The 17,517-nt window shown below is 45.1% G+C and overlaps 1 protein-coding gene across 3 annotated transcripts in view; it reads left to right on the forward strand.

The window, feature by feature from the left end:
- The window catches only part of IL1R2 (interleukin 1 receptor type 2), a 38,617-nt gene extending 23,592 nt beyond the window's left edge, over nt 1-15,025 (forward strand). For 2 of the 3 annotated variants that reach the window (XM_012740527.3, XM_012740528.3), the window contains 5 exons: nt 455-629; nt 2,778-2,840; nt 4,809-4,944; nt 6,774-6,916; nt 8,937-9,134. In XM_012740527.3, coding sequence (XP_012595981.2) covers nt 455-629; nt 2,778-2,840; nt 4,809-4,944; nt 6,774-6,916; nt 8,937-9,103 — 684 coding nt within the window. In that variant the 3' untranslated portion in view covers nt 9,104-9,134. Of the gene's footprint in view, nt 1-454; nt 630-2,777; nt 2,841-4,808; nt 4,945-6,773; nt 6,917-8,936; nt 9,135-14,041 lie in introns of those variants that run through there. The other variant, XM_012740529.3, reaches the window with a different exon arrangement.
- Nucleotides 15,026-17,517: the final 2,492 nt, after the last annotated feature.

A 17,517-nucleotide genomic window follows, 5' to 3' on the forward strand; every position in this document is an offset into this window, starting at 1 on the left:
GACCCATAAGATTGAAATGATTTTTAAAGTAATCACTGCAATGTCATCTCTTCTGAACATTGTTGTCGAAGTCATCATGGCTATTTAATAGTGCTCTTCCCACATATTTCCTAAGGCCTATGGGTATCAGCCAAGTCATAAATATATTTGTATTTTAAGTGGCCTACTTTGTGGAAGAAGAGTTAGTCTCTTTTTTCCCAGTTGTGCTTAAACAAATATGCTTCAAATATGGTGGTTAAACAAATCTAGTAATTTTATTTGTTTTACATGTTAACAAATTCCCTTTCTTAAAAATACAGTTAAAAGTATGCCCAAAGAACAAATTTGGCAAAATAAATACCAGGACAATTCTTGGGCTGCAAATTCAACATTGGTTGATAACGATGATGTGATTTATATAGCCTTTGAGGTATCTATTATTATGTAACATAGCCTTAAAAAATATTCCCTTAAGGATTCTGTCCTCTTGGATCAAGACAATGAGAAATTTGCAAGAGTGAGGGGAACCACTCGCTTGGTCGTGCATGATGTGTCCATGGAGGATGCGGGCTATTACCGCTGCTCCATGGCGTTTACGCACGGAGGCCAGCAATACGACATCAGCAGGAGTGTCGAGCTATGCGTCAGGGGTAAGTACTTGCCATCCAGGTATTTTTCCATCCTAGTTGAATAACAAGCATGCAAAGAACAAATTTAGGTCCACATAGCATTCCTTGAAGGTCTTTTAAAGAAGGGTAAAGGGAAACAGATACGTCAACTTTCCTAAAGCATCATCCTAATAAGACATTCGTGTGACACTTTGAGAGGTATAAATTAGGGTATTGTTATTAGGAAACATGAATGAATTGGGCAGTTGGTAGGGCTCCAAGACCGAAGCTAAAACATACCACTAGAGAGGGCCAAACAGTGGTTTCCTTGGAAGTTCCCTTTATAAAGTTTACTGTGGGAGGTTTGGATTTATGGGGCCTGGCGATCACAACATGGTTTTTGTAACTTTATGTGTAATTCTAGGATACTAGGATTTTATTGGATTTTTCAACCAGAGGGCTATGCATGGGTGAACCCAGTGGAAAGCATCCTTTTTCTTTCTTTCTTTCTTTCTTTCTTTCTTTCTTTTTTTTTTTTTCCTGGTCATTCCTAAGGTGTGTCTAGTTACCAGAATTTCAAGTAGAGTTCTCATTGATTAAAATGAATTATACTTGAAAATAATGTTGTGAACATGGTGGCCAATATGTCACATTTGTTCAGTGTTTACACCACTCCTCCTGCATGCCGGACACGGAGCTAGGTGCAAGGGGTATGAAAGTGTGTATGTCCTGGTCTCTGCCTTGAAGAGTGTGCCACAACTTTTAACTTTATATACTGAATACCTAATGCAACTGGAGTCTTTTAAGGGGGGTTTCAGAAAGCTTTGGGAACATATTAAGGGCATATAATTGGTCTGTGAGGGGAAACGACATTTTTTCTCACAGAGAATTCAGACATTCAGTTTTACCATGTTTCTCCATGAACCAAAGTGTCTGGAATATATTTCTTTTATAGTCCCGTGAGGATTGATTCATATCGACTCCTTGTTCCCGGACAGGGTGGTTGCCTGAGCCATCCTGTGCCTTTTGACGGGCATTATCCTGTCGTGCGACACTGCACAGGACACTAGGGGGCAGCCATCCTACATATCATCCTCGATGTCATGCTCCCGCGTCTCCCTGGCTCTTAAAGGGTGGTCCTGGACCAGCAGCAGCTGTGTCATTTCCAAGCCCATGTAGACCTAATTGGGCACGGGGGCAGGGGCTACGATCTAGGTCTCACAAGCCCCCCTAAATGACGCTGGTGCACCCTCAAGTTTGAGAAGCACTGAGGTTCCAGGCCGGGAGGCGTCTCTCTCTAGAATGCCCCAGCTCCACAGGGCAGCGATGTGACTCTGAGGATGGAGAAGGCTTCTGGCCACTGTCGGGAAGCCACTGCTCCTCCGGCTGCACTGCTGTCGGCCTCACACTTGTGCTTGGTAGGATTTCAAGATGCTTTTTAGCGGAAGAAGTGAGGATGATGAGGATAGTTGCCCAATTTGGACAATATGTTCCCAAAGCTCTCTGAAATCACCTTAAAAGACTCCAGTTGTGTTAGGTATTCAGTATATAAAATAGCCCTGCATGCACCCCAGGCATCCTTTTTTTGCTCACTTCAGGTGCCCAGTTTTTTCAAACTGGTTCTAATCCCTGGAAGACCTCCCTCTACCTCCTGAAGAGTTTCTCTCTTCAATTAACAAGGCAGTAGTGGCCAAGACTGGGTTACTATGTTTATCACCCATCGTGAGATTAGCCTTACAAATGAGTGGAGCTTGAGTCCCTGTGCCTTTTCTTAAAGAATTGAATCTTCAGGGTCTTGGGGCAGGACTTGGGAAGGGTGGAGGAGATATTAGACCTTCCGGTAAAGCCTATCCTATGGGCAAAACATGACTATTAAGATTCTGTTCGGGAAGACTGGGAGGGGAATGGTTAATTGTTTATCACAGAGCAAAGAAGCAGAGGCCCGTTCTATCAGCGGAATGTGCATTTAACTGTGGCCTCTTTCCAGTAATCTCTCTGCTGGGAAAGGTTGGGCAAAGATGCTCAATTTTGTGGAGAGCCTGTTTCCTTTGCCAGACAAAGGCTGATTCTCACAATGACTGGCCCTGCTGAAAAGGATAATTTAGCTAATTAGCCAAACAATGGACCTTGAACCTCAGCTGTAAATGAGAGCTTTCCTAATGCAATCTCTTTTCCTTGCATCTTTCCCAGAAAGAAAAGAGGAGACCATTCCTGTGATCATTTCTCCTCTCCAGACCATCTCAGCTTCTCTGGGTAAGGCCTGGAAACACTATGCAACCCAGACGCCTGCGGGGGTGCCTGATATCCCGACACTGGGGGCTTGGGACTCTTGCCTGCCAACCATACCTGGCCCTGGGGGTGCAGTGTGCCTGGGTGGAGGCCTTAGAATCCCAGTGTGTGAGGCTGCAAGAACAAACATGAGGGGACATGTCCCTTTGTCCAGTGTTGTTAGAAACGGCATTGTTTGAAAACAGGTATACTTTGCTTTGTAAAAACCCTACCTACCAAAATCTAAATGTGAAAATCTAAACATGGTGGCAGTAGTTATTAACTGTACGAGAGAATTAACAACAGCAGGAATCCCTTCCATAGCCAGCACCTTTCGTATATTTAAGATAATTCACTTGTCTGAATCTCAGCATCTCTCTAAGGCTCTGTTTGTGAAGTGGGGCTGGCAGTGGTTGTAGGCGGTTTCTTGTTGCCAGAATAGCTGGTCAGCCAGCTGAATGGTGTGGTGCAGATGACCACGGGGTTCTCCGCTTTTCACCCCATGTGGTGCAGTCCATCCCAGCCAGCACACACCCGCTGGGGGTCCACACGGTAGCCAGTGGGGGCATGTATGGGGGCTGTGTTAATAGCCTTTTGATGCTAGCTCTGTATGTATGTGTGGTGGGAGGATTGACATTTATTGAGCATCTACTTTGTCCAATTCAACTCCAACATCGACCCTGCAGGAAGGTTTTATTTCTCCCATTATCCAGAAGGAAAAGCCACCTAGGGGAGTCATGGTGGCTCCACAAAGTCTAAAAAGCCACCCTCTGGGGTTCAGATTCCAGTCTGTGTGCCAGTGAAGCCTGCACTCTTTTGTGTGTTTGTTTCTATAAAATGGTTTTGAAGGTCTGATGCTCATGTATAAAATCCTGGCTGCAGAGTCTTTTTATTAATAATAAAAAAATTATTTGCTTTTTACTTCTGTTTGGTGTTGGGATTAAAGTTTAAATTTTAGTTGGAGGCCATAGAGGAGGTGGGCTTTTGTGCAGATGCTGGGACTGCTGGCTGGCACGTGAGTTGCAGCCCACGTGGCCGCCTTGGCTCTAGGAACAGCTGCCTGGAAACCCCGGGCAATGGGGACACCGGCTGTGCTGGTGCTGCCTAGGGTCCCAGGGCCCTGGTCCTCGGTGCTTCCCAACTGAGTGGAAACCAGTCCCTAGTCAGTTGCCCTGAATGCACTAAGTGGGTGGTGGCTTCACGTGACACTGATTTTATGGGCTCAGCTACAGCTGATGGGGACTCTTCGAAGTCATAAGGGGTGGCATAGGATGGGGAAAAGCTGGCATTCTAAGCCCTAGTGGGGCCAGCGACCTTAAAAGACATTCCCACAAGGAGGCATGTCACCCATGAGTAAGAAATGAGTGGGAAGAATTTTTTTCTACTTTTCCCTCTCTTCCTCTTTGGTGACTTAAAAAGAAAAATAACTTCCCAAGACTGAGGCGAGGGGATCTAGTACCATTACCTCACACAACGGCAGAGCCATCTGCAGGAAACACAGGGCTTCTTACAGGGTTAATCCTCAATGAGCGCTGTCCGGGAGCGAGGAGTTCCCAGGGTAAATGTCAGAGCTGAGACCAGCAATGGGCAAAGAGAAAGAATCTGCATATTGCTCTGGATTTTTTTGAGGTGACTAAAGTTGCGGAGGAAGCAGCCCTTGAATTCAGAGTGCCCCGTAGGAGCCGAATGGCCTTGGAGAAGCCATTTGACTCCCTGTGCCTCCTGGTTGTGGCCTGCCATGAAGTCCAGTTGAAGGAATCGGAGGTACTCGGTACATGCTGAGACTCTATGTGAACAAAGTCGCTGGAGAAAACTCAATTTCCTTCTAAGAAAAGACTTGGCCAGTGCGGGGTGTCTGAGAAGACGAGGGAAGGGGGTCCCCTGTTCAAGTTTGCTCGTGGATGTGAGATGCTGGGTTCTGAGGGTTGACGTGCTGTGTCTTGCCGCACACAGGGTCCAGACTGGTGATCCCGTGTAAGGTGTTTCTGGGGGCCAGCACGCCCTTAACCACCATGCTGTGGTGGAGAGCCAACGACACCCTCATAGACGGCGCCTACCAGGGAGGCCGCGTGACAGAGGGGCCGCGCCAGTAAGTGGGCCAGCGTTTTCTCTTGGCCTTTGCAGGCTTTACTCTTTCTTTTGCAGTGATTTTTGCAGGCTTCACTCTTTCTTTTGCAGTGATCTTTGCAAGTTCACTTTCTTTTGAAGACAATGTCATATCCAACTTATCAATATGACACACAGACCACATTAAAAGTAACTTTTCATTCTAAGCCGTTGGCTTTTAAAGTGTATTAAAAATTGAGTTTTGCCAAAAATTATCTTAAGAATCAAACTTTCTCTGTAACTATGACTTGACCAGTTGGTAGTAATGTTGCATTCGATAGGTTTTTAAACATTTATTTCTTGATTTTTGCAGGATTAAAAAATATTTTGGAGTTATTATAATAAATTTCCATTCCCTACTCTGCAACCTGACCGTTAAAGGTTTTTATAAACCCTGAAAAAGACTTTGAGGCCTGGCCACAGTCTCTGTAGGCATCTCTTCTGTTTCTTAGGGCTGCCACAGGCTCTAAGGAAGGGTAATAGCAAAAGACAGAAAGAATTTAGTTCTCATAAGCAGTCATCTCTAGAAAATGTTTTCTTACTCCGAAACTAGAACAGTCAGACCTTGTAAATGGGAACCATTCAACCTTTCAAATTATAAAGCATTTTTTTTTTAATTACAGTTTTGATACTTGAATTAACCTGAACTTTTGCTTGCCAAATTTCTGTGTTCTTTGGAAAGACTTGTCAAAAAGGTCTTTCTGGGTATAATTTAGTGGATAAAAATTATGTGTGGTTCGCATAATCGTGTTCTTGCAAGTCCTTGTTGCGAAAGACTTGGCCGTCACTGAATGCCCTATGTCAGCTTACTCATACTAACCATTTACTTAAAGGAGCCTATTTTCCCCTAGTAAATAGAACAAAAATAGACCTAGTGGACCCACTCAATGATGTTTTTATTCATACTCATAGGTAGTAGAGAAGTGACTTTGGCTTCCTCTAAGATTATGCATGGTAGCTATGCCAGCTAGAGTGGCTCCCCTGCCCCTGATCTGGACTTGAGTTTCCAGAGTGAGTCAGCAGTAGGGACGAGGAGAAGGGACACCACTCGGGGATGGAGTCCTGGAAACTCCCTGCCCTTCAATATGTGAACGATTTATTGGTGAGAGAGTCAAGTTTCCCCAAATTAGATGTTCTGTTCCCACTACTGATTCTTTGTTCATTGAAGGTCTTAAAAAACAAACTTTTCCACTATCCAAACCCAACTGGCTCCTGTAAGTTCTTTTTTTTTTTGAAACAGAGTCTTGCTTTGTTGCCCAGGCTAGAGTGAGTGCTGTGGCATCAGCCTAGCTCACAGCAACCTCAAACTCCAGGGCTCAAGCAATCCTGCTGCCTCAGCCTCCCGAGTAGCTGGGACTACAGGCATGCGCCACCATGCCCGGCTAATTTTTTGTGTATATATTAGTTGGCCAATTAATTTCTTTGTATTTATAGTAGAGACGGGGGTCTTGCTCTTGCTCAGGCTGGTTTCGAACTCCTGACCTTGAGTGATCCACCCGCCTTGGCCTCCCAGAGTGCTAGGATTACAGGCATGAGCCACCACGCCCGGCCCTCCTGTAAGTTCTCACTGTAACAAGTGTCCTATTGCCGTGACCAATGTCTTCAGCAACACTTCAGTCCTCAGGAACAAACAGGCCTATGGACTGTCCCAAGTAAGTCACGAGTATGGTGGCAAGTGCTCCTAACTTTATGAAACCTGAAATCGATTTAAGCACAATGGATGCTTCTAAATGAGAAAGTTTGGGTGTCTATGTTGTAAAAGACAAGCTTGCATTTGACACATCATATTGACGTGAATGTTTTCTAACTCAGGGAATATTCTGAAAACAATGAGAACTACGTTGAAGTGCCACTGATTTTTGATCCAGTCATAAGAGAGGATTTGAACACGGATTTTAAATGTGTTGTCCATAATAACTGGAGTTCTCAGACACTACGCACCACAGTCAAAGAAGGTATGTATTTGGGGGGAAGCCGAGAGGGGGAAACAATAAGTTGAATATTCCTTAGATACTAGACAGAGCTACTTGTTCTCCATATGATTCCACAGGAAGTCCTTTGTGCTGCTTGTCAGTGGGGTGCTGAAAGAAAATCTCCCATTTTTTAAGATTTTTTTTTTTTTCGGTAGTGTGGAGGGAGGATTTTGGGAGATTATAGTGTAATGAAAAATTAAAGTAGCATGCTGATTATTGGAAAACAGATAAAATGGTTCTACAATCAACTTTTACATGGCCCGTGTTCTCATGAGGTTCCACCTTGGGTCACCAGGAACAGCTGCCCCCGAGTGGCTTCTAGAGGAGGGTGGATCGTTCTTTATCCTGAAGTTGAGAAGCTTCATCCTCCAAAAGCTGGGGCTGGGCGATACCCAGGGTTCAGGACTGCTTTGAGGTCAAAGTCACTAGACAATAGGAAATGAGTACAAGATGACAGCAAAACCAACCTAGAGCCAGTTTAAGGACATTTATAAAAGAAGAAAAGAAAAACCCATGTTGTCATTTTTGACCAAATTGATTTCATCTCGATGTTTAACTGTTGAGCAGAAAGGGAGGCTCAGTTCATGTAGTCTTTATTGACAGCCTGGGGAAATTAAGGCAGGCAAACCACAGCAGTCCCGGCTGGAGTCTCAGCAATGCCTCTGGACAACCTTGCAGCAATCCAATCAACACAAAGTGCTCCACATCGACGTATTTCGCTAGGGAGGCCGCTGCAGACATACTGTCAATTGGAAAGCTGGTGACATGGTCAAGCCTCGGGTCAGGGACTGATACTCAGCACCACTTTTCTCCAGCTGTGCTCTGAGTGATGCCAGCATCACACTCACCTTAGCCACCAGCTAAAAATGCAGATCCCAGGACTCGCCCCAAATCCACCCAGTCAAATTCTCCCAGAGAGGCCAAAGCCTGCAGCTTACAAAGCTCCTTTCATGTCGAAGTTTGAGAACTGGGGCATGTGTGCAGAGGGTGGCGTTTCAGATCATTTCCAGACGTGCAGGCTGGGGGAGAGAGACTGTGGCCGTATACATTTGGAAATAGGGGATCCCACAACAAGCAGAATCCACCCTCTGGGAGTCAGATTAGTGAGCCAAAGGAACCTGTGGTTTGTCTGGTCCTGACGCTGTAAACCTTTAAAATTTTCCAAAGCATGAGCCCTGTCCCTACATGTCCTTTGCTGGGCTGGCCACGACTGACCCCAGGGAACACAGGCTGGAAGCCTTTCGCAGGACTGAGGGGCGTATTCCAGTGGCTGCTCAGAAAATTACAGCTTCACTTATTTCTAATCCTTGTGGATTTTAAGGTGTAAGAATGCTCTGGAGAAATAGGCTGAGAGTGCGTCGATTCTTGGATGGCCAAACAGACCACAGCAAATAACAGCTTAAACACGTAGACTTCTGGCCCCATCAACAACGTGTCTAATAACACTCTGTTCTCAGACTTACTTTTTAACTTTTTATTCATAGTTTCTTCCTTTGTTTCCGTAACACAGAGATACTAAGGAACAGAATATAGAATGGCTGGATCCAAGCAATAATCTTGGCACCTGAAGCTCCTTTATTCAAAGCTTGTTTTCTTTTCCTTTGCTAATTTATTTAATCCTCATGACAGCCATGCTTATTGGAAAAGGGCAGGTTGTTCCCTGGCCATGTCACAGCTGGTTAATTCAGACGTAAACAGGCAACGTATGAAACGCATATTGTCCTGCTGGTGGAACAAAGTTAGGTCCTTGGCACCTGCCCACTTATGCTGCGATGTTTCTTTCTAACAGATTTGTCCTACCTTGCTTGTGTTTCTAATGCCACAGACGTCATTCTCAAATATCTTTGATCTTGGTGTAAGGGAGGTACTTTCTGGAAATCAATGCACAGTTATCAAGGAAAACAAACTCCAATTCCTTTCTTCTCTGTACACCTGCACGACTGTGTCCTATTTTGCACTGAGAGAATGTTCAACCCCTCACCTTCCTCTGCTCTTCCCACAGCCACCTCCTCGTTCTCCTGGGGGATTGCGCTGGCTCCCCTTTCGCTGGTCTTCTTGGTTTTGGGGGGAATATGGATGCACAGGCGATGCAGACACAGAACTGGAAAAGCATATGGTCTCACCACGCTGAAGACTGGCCTTCAAGACTTCCAATCCCATCCCAAGTAAAATAAACAGAATGAAATAATTCAAACACAAATTAAGTATGTCCTTCCTTATGGAGGTGGCGGCGCCTTTTTGAGAGACCGTTCTTTTCCTCAGTTGTTTAGCAAAGTTGCTGTGTTAAGGTGGCTTTGTAGTAGAGGACTAAAGTTCTGTTTTTTGTTTTTTTTTTTTCTGAAAATCAGTGTCAGGAGTGAATGTGCCCATGAGTGGGTGTGAGTAGCTCTCTGCTACTTGTGACCTATTTAACAGAACGAAGTGCCCTTAGGTCTGAATAAGATTGGAAAACATTTACCTAAGTTTTGAAATTCGTTCATTCATCCAACAAGAATGAATTAAAAGTCTATTTTGGCCTGACTGTGTGGGAGGTGTTGTGGATACAGAGATGGTGAAGACATAGTTTGCCTTTCAGGAAAATGGAGTGTGATTTAGAAATGGTCAAGTGGAAGAATCAGCAGGGATTGGTGGACTTTTTGGAGAGGGCAATCCAGAAAATAGCAATTAAAGCAGAGTGGGCTGTCAGAGAAATACACATGTTGAAACTTATTAGTGAACTGAGAAATAGCCCCAACTTTGTAACAATACTTCTTAAAACAAAGAGAAGGAAGAGCATTGAGATAATGGTATACAAATTGGAAAAATATCACCAGGGCCGTTTTTGTATCATGCAAAAAAAAAAAAAAAAAAAAGTCCAGATAGATAAATGGCTTACTTAAAAAAATCAAATGGCAGGAAAATCATCACCTATTCAGGTCTCTGGTCAAATGTGACCTTCCTAGAGGACTTTCTCAAATAGCACCTCCTTCCATCCCTCTGTGCCTTCACCCTTTTTGTGTCATCAGAGCTCTAATCACCACCAGACCCTCCATTATATATTTGCTTGTTTATTTTCTGTGTTCCTATCTGAATGGAACATCCATGAGGGCAGAAATATTATTTTCATCTCTGCTGTATCTCCAGTACTGCAGATCAGGCATTGAATAGACATTTATAGAATAGATGAAAAAGTAGGTTGAAATCCCCCTTGTACCAGCAGAAGAATTGCCAGGGTAAATATGGACAGTCTTAATTATGTTATAATTTCAGCACCATAAAATAATAAAAGTAAGATTTAAAGGAAATTGTGTCAAACAAGTTGAAGGAATTAATAACTATAACAAATAGAGTTGTTCAAAGTTTAAGAAAGGCATCTTTTATGGTCAAATAACCTTAGCTGAGTAGCTTGTAAACAACAGAAATTTAATTTTCACTGTTCTAGAGGCTGAGAAGCCCACGATCCAGGTGCTGGCAGATGTGGTGTCTAGTTTGGTTCATAGTTGGCTGCCCTCATGACTTAATCACCTCTGAAGGGCACTGCCTCCTAATACCATTATATTGGGGGTTTGAGTTTCAACATATGAATTTTGGGAAGACATAGCATTTAGTCTATAGCAGCATCATCATGCTAATAGATAGAAGAACATGAGTAGGGAATTTGCAGAAAAGACACACATAAAGGAACACATGGAAAAATGATATTTTCAGTAATAACCAGAGATATAAATTAAAGGAACTTTGAGCTACCAATATATAGTCATGGACTATCCATTGTTAAGAAGTGAGATCAAAGTTGTTACAAAACAGTCACTCTCACACCCTGTAATTCCACTTATAATTTGGTGCTGGAAAGTAAGAAGGCAACATGAACCAAGCCAGTGGGGCACTGGGTTCCCAGCTTGCACATTCTTGCTAGAGCCAAGTGTGTGCATTTCTTCCCAACTGTTTCAGTGGTGTCATGTTGGCAGCTTAAAATCGGCCCCTGTGGGAGTATTTACACCATAGAAATTGGCAGTCTCCAGCAATCTCCTTACAACAAGGTCAGAGAGCTGCTCATTGATGCAACTCCTGGAAATTTATCTTAGGAAATAACTCAGTAAAAGAAAATCATTACATATATGAAATAATTTAGTGAAACTTACTACCCTGATGATAAAAAATTATGCATCAATTAACAATTATAATGATCAAAATTGTAAGACTTACATATTTGCAATGCTAAGGGAAAATTGTAAATTGTTTTGTGCAATTTTTATGGTTACAACCGTATTGAAATGTGTTTGCATCTAGACAAGGAGAAAGTTAAAAACAAGGACTTTGAAGACAGATTTTCTGGGTTTAAGTTCAAGCACTGCCACGTGGTGGCTCTGTGATCTTGGGCAAGTCCTTTAATCTCATAGTACATCAAGTTTCTCATCTGAAAAACGGGGATAATAACATTAACTTTTAACTATATTTTATGTTTCCATTTTATTCTATTTTCTATTTCAACTATAGTAACTATTTAATAATCAGAAACATAGGAGGAATAGACCAAAATAAAACTGGCTGTATTTAGGCCAAGCATTGACAAGCTACAGCCTGTGGGCTAAGTGCAGTCTGCCTTCTGCTTCCCTAGACAGTTTGTTGCTATGCAGCCCTGTCTGTTTACTGTCCTCAGCTGCTTTTGCTCTTTGAAGACAGAATTGAGTAGTTGAGACAGCAAAGCCCAAAATATTTACTATAGTCTAGTCCTTTACACGAAAGGTTTGCCAACCCGTGGCTTAGATGAAGGAGATCTGGGGCAGTTTTTGACCCTCACTTTTATATTTTCCTATCCTTATCTCTTCTGCTCTTCTTCTCGTGTTTTCTAAGCATCCAAGGAGGGAGAAGAATTAAAAAGGGCAGGCAGAGGCCCGTGAGCTCCTAGTGAGGATTTGCCCTGTGAAAGGAGAGGAGACGAGGTTTGGGATTGCTGGATCAGGTGAGGATGCTGCACATTGCGGCTCTGGGCGCTTCGGCATTTTCTCGGTCTTCAGGCTTGGGAGCCATGCGGCTTCCTTCCTTGGGCTTCTCCCTGGGCTTTGCCAGTGCTCGCTGGAGCTCCCCACCTTCGGATTCTCGCAGCTTCAGCAATGACCCAGAAAAACCGCTGGCTGCAGCCAGATGAGAACTGCCAACGGCTTTTTAGCCTCCACCTTGACTGCACAGGTTATGTATTTCCTGCCCTCTGTCATTTCAGAAGTGTGGGTCACGCTGTACAAGGTGACTGGGGAATTCTGAGTGCTGGATTTATGCTTCTATTCAGGGATAAGCATGATATTGGGATTGCTACATTTTTAAGAAGGAGTCATTATCTTTCTAAGAGACATACTAAATTATTTATGGGTGATACCTGCGATTTGCTTCAAAATTATCCAGTGCTGGGTCAGAGAACATGAAATAAGATCAGTAGTACGTGGATAATTGTTGATGCTGGTGATGGCTGCGCTGGGTGTCCTTGTAGCGTTCTCTCCATTTTTGCGTATGATTGAAAATGTCCATCATAAAGAGTGAAATACAATGTAGAAACCACCCAAATACCTACTAGGCCAGAGAGTGTGGACATAAACTGCAGTGAAATAGCAATAGCGGTGAAATAAGTGGCAAAAGAAACTACTACAATAAATAAACAATATGCAACAATATGGATAAATCTTAGAAGTATATTATTGGATAAATAAGTCCTAGAAACATTTTATAGCATGAAGCCCTTGTATGTAAAATAAAAAACAACCAAAACTAAACATGCCCTCTCTCTTTCCTGTGAGTGTATATGTACATGCACATCTATAGTTAAAATACAATTTTGTCACATATGTGCTCTTAAATATAAATGTGTGCATGCATATGTGTATGTGTGTGTGTGTGTGTGTGTTGACAGTGATTATGTCAGGTGGCAGGTGGGGGACAAGGGTTGGGATAGGTTAGGAAGATGTAAGTTTCATTAAGTTTTAGATCTAACGTTGGGTGGAGGATTATTATTGTCTAATTAATTATCCAGCAAACAGGTTAAGAAACAGGCTATTCAAGGACTGAAGAAGAATACGTGATTTGAACCAAGGATTGTGATTAATCCCGATTCTGTGCACCTGAATCCAAATGACACACATACACAAACAGACAAATGAAACAAGGTAGTTTCTTTTCCTAATTTTGCTGATCTTATCCATCTTATATTGATTTCATTGTTTTAACATTCTGAAGGTGAATTTTTTCTCACCCCACCCTACAAAATCTAGGGGGAAAGGGCTATAAATAGTCTTTGAAAACCTTGTACTTCTATGCACTGCCCATAGGAAAAACACAAGCCTTACATGGTAAAATGCCACTTCCCTAAGAACTTACTGAGGATGACAGGAGAGAGCAATAATAGTCACCAAAAATAATCGAGGCGCTAAAAAATAAATGTGATGTAAGAAGTATTTTAAATGCTTATGGGAATACCTAGGGGCTCTTCTAAAGCGAGGATGGGACGGACACTTCCTGTAAGTTAGTTCCTAGGGCAGGAGCATTCTTGCTGGCTGATGTATTCCTAGCACCTAGTGCAGCAGACAACAGCATTTAGATGTCTGCTGAATGCATAGATAAAGCGTGTGTTTCTTGGGTTTTCCCAGCCCTGGTCAGCAAGTGGATGCCATCAGTGGAACCCAGCTGTTTCCCTGCTCCAGCCTCTGCTCTCAAACTCTCCTTGGTGTTGGCCATGACCTCCTGCCCATAGCTCCCTTGGACAAACAGAAGCACCTCGTGTTTTTGTGGTTGTTTTCCTGCTCTTGCGGTCCTCACTCACTGGCTTCTGTGGTCCATGCAGGGCTACTCATTACTGCCGTTGTGCTTCAACAAATCACTGTCACTCCACAGAGGGCACTGCCCCGGGCTGTGCAGAGGACAAGCCATCTAGCTGCCACCCTGGGCTGCAGCCTCTGCCAGCTTTGGTGCCTGGAGCCTTCCTGTGCATTCCCAAAAGCTCTCCCTTCTGTGGTCCCTGTGGCCAGCCAGACCCCAAAGCAGTGGTGGAGGACATAACCCCTCCCCCTCAGGGCTCCAGCACTAGTGTGTTCTCCCCCTCTCTGGCACGCTTGCAAAACCCACTTCCTCATTCTTCTTCAGGCAAAGCAGAGCAAAACAAAGCCTCCTGCAGAGAAACTCCCAGAACCTGCTGCCCACTGGCTCTTCAGAAACGGACCAGCCTGCAGTGACAAGCCCACTGGGGCCAGCAGCTATTCAGCCACTGCCAGGACCAGGGTGGCGAGAAAGCTCGAGATGAAGAAGAGTGGGAGAAATAAAAGCAAGGACAAAGGAGGGGAAGCCAACAATCTTAAGCGAAGTTTTACATATTTTGCTCGAGTGAATCCTCAAAGAGCATTTACCAGGCAAGTATTGTAACTCACATTCTAGAGATAAGGAAACTGAGGCTTGCCTAGTTTAAAGATTACACCCAAAGAGTGTGGCTTAGATGTGCAGCAACACATGCTAATACCAAACCCCAGGATGCAACACAGCTGGAGAACAGCTGGTGCCAAGTGGGGGCTGGTCTGTGTCAAGGCTAAAGCCAGGAACAAAGCAAATATTTGCTTTCCTAGTGGTAGCGTGGCTGCCACGAAGAAGGAAGAAGAGCTTCACCCAGTCCGCCCCGTTTCTCCCCCGAATCCACCAGAAGACACACCTGGGACCGGTGGGGGACCAGAGCGAGTCTGACAAGGACCCCTCCAGAGGGAAGGAAGCTTCAGAAATGGGACCCACGTGTCTCTGTCCTCTGCAGTATTTTCCAGTTTTTATTCTGCCAGCCAGTGGGACACCCCAGCCTGCCTGTGGCCCGTCCCGCACTGTTATCTGCAGGGGTGACGGCGAGCAGCCGGGCAGAGTGTCCCACCGCCCTCTCTGAGGCTGCTGTCCCTGTAGGTGCGGCTGCGCTTTCCCGGGCCTTTCTGGGCCTTTTGGGGTTGGGTGGCCATGTGGATTTAGCTCCCAGAAAGCACAGAAATGGTGAAGAACAGTCTGTGACTTAAATTTGCTTCAAAACCATGCTATATCCAAGGCTGACAACTCACTTGCTGCATTTTATTATTTGCCAATAATAAAAGGTAGGCTTTATCATTCAGGTGTAGTGAGGCCAACAGGTGAGGAGACAACAGCCGTTGAAAAGATGGAATTATACCCACAGATCCCAAAGGGAGGGGCCACGCCACACCCCAGGGGCTGGGAGGGCACCCGGGTAGCAGCAGGGAAGCCAGAGGCAGAGGGGGTAAGGGCAAGATGTGGGCAAGAGCCTTGGTGGTGGTTTCTGTGGGGAGGAATGAACGAGGAATGAATAATTTCCGTGGGCTCCGGGGTGTAGGGCAGGTGGCTGGTGACCTCAAGTGTGAGCCCTCCATGAAGCAGGTGGCTCTGGATTGGCTGGTTTGCATTTGGAAAGTACGCTCAAGGGGCAGGTGAGTCCTTTCCTGTCTCTAGGAATTGGCTACACCTGGGAGGGACAGTCCCTCCAAGGTCAGCAAGGCTCCAGGTGTGAGAGGATCAGAAGCACACGGCTAATACAATTCCATCCAGCTCTGTCTACCACAGCTCACCAGAAGTTCTGCAGACAATTAAATGACCAAAACTAAAGAGCCAACAAAATAAAATGCTCCCAGTTTTATTTTATTTTTCTGTTGCAAGAATATCAAATGTCCTTTATGAAGCACAGTAGAGCAACCACCATAAAACCTTGCAACCATTAGCAAAAGAAGTTAGCGTTGCATGGAAATATAGCCGTGGGAATCCCCAAAAAGGAAGTGTACCAAACCTCAACAATTTTGAAATTAGAGTCTGCTTTTATCCGTCACAGTTCCTTCTTGCTCAGTCCCAGCAAGAAGGCTGCTCTGTCCAGACAGGTGACTGTCTTTTGCCTTATGCAGAGAAGGGGGTGGCTCCCGAGGCTTTGGACATCGACACGGCCTCTCGCACGTCCCTTTTAAAAGTGTCCTGCATTAGCACAGCCCTGATCGCCTGCACTGAGTTTTAAAAGAAGCCATTCCCTGGCCCCTGGAACTGATTTCCCAGGCAAATGTGGCTTCCAGAACCTGTATTGAGTGTTGACAGTGAGCACAACAGAGCCTGGGGGTATCTGAAGAAGGGGGGATGACGCCAGCGGAGCTGCTGGCGTTCTGCCTGTGGACGTCAGTCCGGCAGCACCAGGGTCCATCTGCTGACTGGAGATCAGGATGGCCCAGTATCCCACGGTCCCCAGCCCTCCATGTGACTCTCACCCACGCTTGAAGCCAGAGCACCGCTGCCTTCTGTGGTTAGTCGAGACTCCATGACCTGGGAATGTAGCTCTCTTTGGCCAGTTATTCCAGCAGGAATTTGATAGCATGACCTTTATCACATCTGGAGGAAATTCCACCTGTGCATCTTGTCACAGCATTTGGGACCCTGGACTTCCTTGAATAATGTGTACATCTTCAGGGGTAGCTGCCAAGTCTGCCAGGCTCCAGGCCTTTTGGAGAGCCTTTCTCCCCATATCCAGCATACTCAGAACTTCTCACCATGCTTCCTCCCTGCACCCATCCCCTCCTTCCAGCTCACAACTTGGCCTCTGCCTGGTGACAGAGCTTCTCCACTTAGCTGTCAGCAGGCGGACAGGGACCACAGCCTCCTGCTATTGAACTTTCTAGGCCTCTGCACCCTTTGCAAGGGAAAAGGCCCTTCGCTAGCCTCACTCCAGCTGCAAAACCACCCTCAGCAGATCACCCACACTGCCTGTGCCTCTGGGTCCCGGTGGGGACAGCTGTCTCACCATATGCTCTTTAGTACACATTTTTTCCCCTAGCTTTTGAATGTTCAAGATGCTGTGTAGTGTTTCTCCTGCATATGTATTTTTTTAAAGTGGGGGGATATGCCTCGAGTGAATGCGTGACAGCGATCAGGATGTTCTCAGCCTCGGCTGCAGACTGGGGCCTTCCAGGGAGGTGGCTCTCCGGACCCTGCCCCAGGGGTTCTGCTGTATTTGTCTGGGCTCCGGAGTCTCCGCAGCTCTGCAGGGGATTCCAATGAGCTGCATGGGCTGAACCGCTGGTCTAACTTCTAATTTCTAGCGCCTATGGGTTGGCATTCAGGGCCCTTGGCTTTCTGTACCAGAAATTCATTCATTCCTTCATTCATTGATTGATGTATCCTAGCACACTGCTCTAGATCTTGTCTCATGTGGGTCTTCCATGTGGGAGCTGTAAAAATCAGTGGGCCTGCTGGAAGCACCCTGTCCACCTTCCCACTCCTTGGAATTGGGTAATCCCATTATACTGCTATCAGTTCAACAGCTCCCCCAGGCTAGACGCTGTACCATTGTCCTGGTAGTTCTCTTTTTCTGTGCTTCCTCTTTGCTGTACCTTCCTTCATTATTGTCCTACTTACATACAGTTTTCAGCCAAGTTCCTTCAATAAATGACTCTTGCAACCCCATCTAACAAAAACTGTGTCAATCAAAACTCACCTAATAACTCTCAGCATTCTGAGCACATGTTAAGTTTCCTAGTTTGTGGACAAGCCACATAAATTTAAGATGCGTCCCTCTCTAAATATAGCTCTCCTTGGAGAGCTCTCTGAAA

The sequence above is a fragment of the Microcebus murinus genome, chromosome 3 (assembly GCF_040939455.1).
Source record: "Microcebus murinus isolate Inina chromosome 3, M.murinus_Inina_mat1.0, whole genome shotgun sequence".
Taxonomy (NCBI): Eukaryota; Metazoa; Chordata; class Mammalia; order Primates; family Cheirogaleidae; genus Microcebus; species Microcebus murinus.